We start from the raw sequence: 4,272 nt of genomic DNA on the forward strand, positions 1-4,272 counted from the left end.
GTTTAGCGACTTTTCCAGACTATTCCGTACACACTGTGCTCACTCCATCGGTTCCGTTAGCTCAGTGGGCAGCTAGGGATCTGACAGACGCAGCTCAAGCAGCTACTGGCTACCTGAGTGGGGATCTCTGAGCCCCAACCTCGCATGTGCAGGCTGGGGGTGACAGCACCCCTGCCTACTGGGGCTCTGAAGGGCAACCGCGGTGGCACCTGTGACAGCCTGGCCCGGGACCCGGGGCCCACACAAGACGACAGCCAGCACCAGCAGCAGCACCTGTGCTGTGGGGCCTCAGGCACCGGACTGGTTCTCAGCACCCGAACTAGGTTTCCACGCCTGACACGGTTCTGCAGAGGGACAAGGGTGCATCCACAGACGGGGCAGCACCGCGCAGGGCTCCGCCCCTGGGCACAGTGGGACCCGGACTCCGCTGGCCGCGAGGGGGGCGCCTGGACTCACCTGGATCAGGCCCGCGGCGGGGTTCCGCCTCTTCTCGAAGTGCTTCTGCCGGTGCTGCTCCTGGACCTTCAGGGCAAAGCCAGACCCCAGAATGCCCTGCAAGTCGTCGGGGTCAGATGGTGCCCCTGGGACCCCAGCCCCCACCCCCCGCCTTTGCCTGCACACCCCTGGGCCTCTTGGGCTCCACTCCCCCACCCACACACCAGTCTCTCACCGCCCAGAGGCCAGGCTGCAGGAAAACATTGGGCTGGGACAAAGGGAACGTCAGCTTCTAGGAGTGTGGCCGTGTCCACACTGAACACCTGGGCCCCAAGAGTAACTGTCCTTCCCCAGCCTGTCCACACTGCAGCCAGGCTGGTGGGGAAGGAGCCCAAGACAGCGGCCCCTCTGCCCTGCCCGGCCGTGAGTGGACAGTGAACAGAGTTCTCGCCCTTTCTGCAGGAGATGGGGTCTTTGGTTCCCTGGATACCCACAGCACTGCTCCTGGCCACAAGGACCCTACTGGCCAATCCCACCAGACCAGGAGGAGCTGACAGCAATCAACAGACGCGGGGTCAGAAGCCACGGCTTGGGGATGCTCAGAGCACTCCAGTGAAGCATGTGGCGCTCCCAGCTCCAGGCCAGGGTGGCCCTCATGTGGGTTCCTGCTCCTGTTCCATGTCCCCCGAGTGGACGGGGGCCCAGGGCAGCCTGTGGTCCCTGCGCCCTGGGCCCGCCAGAGGCAGGGGCTCACCGCAGGAAGAGCGAAAAAGGAGACACCGATGAGGGTGAAGGTTGCCGCCAGGAGCCTCCCGTTCCAGGTCTGGGGGTATTTGTCCCCGTAGCCGATGGTCGTCAGGGTGATCTGTGGGACAGCAGGTCCAGTCACCTACCAGGCCTAGCACTGGCCACAGAGAGGCCCTTGTCCCGAGCCAGACGCTCACCCGCACGCTCAGGGCAGGCTGGACGCTGGGAGGCGGGACGAGCACGGAGGCCGCCCTCGCCCCCGCCTCCCCCGAGGGGCCCCGGTGAGGCCAGGGGCCGCAGTGGCCGTCCTTCATCCCTGCAGCAACCAGACCTAAACTCCGTGAGTCCCTTCTCTGTCCCCTACACGTGGGGGTGGCGGGAGGCATCATCTGAAGGCCATGTTCCCGGGTCACACCAGGGTGCCCAGGAGGCAGCTGTCACATTCGGCACAGAGGTCCCGCCCCAGGACCAAGGTCACGGGCAGCTCTGGGGCTGAGCCCGAAGCAGGGTGAGCTGCCAGTAGGCGTGGGAAGGGCCAGGGGCCTGAGAGGGCACAGTGCCCAGAGGAAACCGCAGGGACGGGACGGGACAAGACAGGGCCCAGATAAACGGTGCAGAGCATGGGGTGCCTTCCGGGGTGACCTGTACGCTCAGGCCAGGAGAGAGGGAGAGGCCGGGGCGGTAACAGGAGGGGAGGAAAGGGGTGAGGCAGTGCACCCCCGGAGCCAGCGGGAGGCGGGCTGCTCCTGGTGCGAGGGGGGCCTTGGGGGAGCCCCACGATGTGGGGTGAGGTGAGGAGGCGGGGCAGGTGCTGCCATGCCTGGCCCGGAGGGCAGGAAGGGGCTCGGCGGGCATGCATGGTGGCTGCAGCACACAGGTTCTTGGGGGGACGTTTAAACACGTGTAAGCACTACCTTGATTAAACATGTAAATAACGATTTTAAATCAATGTTTAAAGACGGGAAGGCCACTGGCCAGGGGGCAGGGCAGGTGCGTCACGAGCCAGGAGCCCGGGGCCCAGCCTGCGCTGTGTCGGCTCCGTGCCTGGACACCCGGGGGAGGCTCCGTGGGTGCCAGGGTACTGCCCCCTGCGCCCGGCCTCCAGCCCTCTGACCACCTGCTTCCCGCACGGTCAGATCGAAGGACACGTGTTCCCAGACTTGTGGCAATCGGGAAAATAACTAAAGATAAACTGAATCTGACGAATCTGGGTAAGAGCCACACACTCGCCCAGCAACTGGATTGGCAATATCTGCCCAGGCCACATGACCAGCATTTGCGGAGGGAGGTCTGGGGTCCCAGGAGACGGTGGACCCATGGGACCATCCACGTGTCCCCAGGCCAAGTACCCTGAGCCTCCAGGAAGAGCCCGCAAAGGAGGAGCGCTCTGGCCTCCCGCCCAGGGGTGTCCGTGGGACGCACGAGGAGCCCGGCCGAGGGTGGTCAGCTGGGGGAGCTGAGGCCGCGGGGCCCAGGCGGTCTCCGGAGGACATGCTCTGCAATCCCCGGGGGGCAGGAGGGGCCCTTCAGAGCGTGGCCCGGGAAGGTCCTTGTCAGAAGAGGCCACTTGCACCAGGTTATGAGAGAAGGAGCCCCAGAGGGGCTTGAGAGGCGGGTGGCCATGAACAAGGGGCAGCCCAGGGGGTCTGGTGTCCCCTTTTCAAACTGTCCTGACCCTCAATGTGACAGGCAGGACTACCCCTCTGCCCTGCCAGCAGAGGTCACACGCGGGCGGTCAGCAAGGAAGGGAGGACAACCAACGGCAGGCCCCGGCCTCTCCACCCGCACACAGGCCAGCAACAGGTGACCAGCAGGTGGTCCCGGAGAGACGTCTTCAGCCAGGCCCCGGGGGGCAGAGGACACAAGGGGGGATGGAGGAGGGCCCCCAAGGAAGGCCGCAGCAGGCCAGCGTCCCTCAGTGAAGGACAATGATGCCAGCAGCTGGGACTCACCAGGCCCCACCAGAGTGCGTCGGCGTAGGTGTCAAAATGATCATTCTCGCCCTTCTCCGCCAGGTACACCAGAAACGAGGCCAGGATGAGGCACAGGAAGCCGATGTACCACGCGGTGACCAGCTCCTGAAAGGCACGGAGCGTCAGAGCACCTGGCCAGTGTCCAGCCCAATCCGCCCCCCGGCCACACGGCCCAGAGCTTGAGGCAGGCAGCAGGGGTGGCTGGTTTTCCAATCCTGTCCCTGGGTGTCCCCACACCTGGCACCTCACACCTGGGAGGATGGCGGCTAAGGATGGCCCAGCATGTGCATCTTCTTGGGTTTGGGAGTGTCCCAGGTGGCCGACAGGCTATCATGCCAGAGAATCCTGGGACTTCAGACCGTACCACATGTTCCCCGAGCCTGGGGGAGACCCCACCTCCTTGGGAGCCAGCACCTCAGCACCTGAGGGGCTAGCTCCTGTCCTGTCCTGTCCTGTCCTGTCCTGGGCACAAGCCCCTGAGCCAGGGCCCAGACAGGAAGGACAGTGGGAGGTGGGGAGGTGGTCGTGGGAGCCTGGGGCAGGCCTCTTGGGCGCTCCCTGGAACAGGGAGGGGTGCGGGACAGGACGCGAGGCTGCAGCCACCTTGTGCGTTTTTGCGGCATTGAGTGCATTGAGCACACACGTCCGTGACCACAGGGGGCAGGGAGGGGGGCAAACGCCCGGCTCTGCTGGCCAGCGCCCCGCCTCGGCGCCGCCCCCGCCGCTCACCTTGCTGTGCGCGTAGACCACGGAGCCCAGGAGCTTCCAGGTGCCGCCGCGCCGGTCCATGCGGATCATCCTCAGGATCTGCAGGAAGCGCAGGCTGCGCAGCGCGGACGTGGCGAACACGTTGCCCTGGGAGCCGGCGGCCAGCACGGCGATGGAGGCGACGAGCACCATGATGTCTGCGGGACGCGGCGCTGAGGCAGCCGGCCCTGCGCCACGGCCCCGCCCCGGCTGCGGGTGGGAAGGGGCCCCAACCGCGGTTCCGGTTCCAAGGGGACAGACGGGTCACCGGCAAGGCGCCCGTGGAGCCCGCTGTCCGCCTCGCCCCGCCCGGGAACGCCTGCCTCTCAGGCCTCGATGACCACGCGCTCTGGCGCCCAGGCAGGCGCCG

At 66.2% G+C, this 4,272-nt stretch overlaps 1 protein-coding gene across 1 annotated transcript in view; it reads right to left on the minus strand.

Annotated features, from left to right (window-relative positions):
- The window catches only part of KCNQ2 (potassium voltage-gated channel subfamily Q member 2), a 63,495-nt gene that overhangs the window by 41,129 nt on the left and 18,094 nt on the right, over window positions 1-4,272 (minus strand). Inside the window, exons 3-6 of the mRNA XM_023519902.1 lie at window positions 3,885-4,158; window positions 3,135-3,260; window positions 1,190-1,300; window positions 457-552 (exon numbers count right to left, since the gene is read on the minus strand). Coding sequence (XP_023375670.1) covers window positions 457-552; window positions 1,190-1,300; window positions 3,135-3,260; window positions 3,885-4,158 — 607 coding nt within the window. The remainder of the gene's footprint in view (window positions 1-456; window positions 553-1,189; window positions 1,301-3,134; window positions 3,261-3,884; window positions 4,159-4,272) is intronic.

Source organism: Pteropus vampyrus, unplaced genomic scaffold (genome assembly GCF_000151845.1).
Source record: "Pteropus vampyrus isolate Shadow unplaced genomic scaffold, Pvam_2.0 Scaffold239, whole genome shotgun sequence".
NCBI classification, from domain to species: Eukaryota; Metazoa; Chordata; class Mammalia; order Chiroptera; family Pteropodidae; genus Pteropus; species Pteropus vampyrus.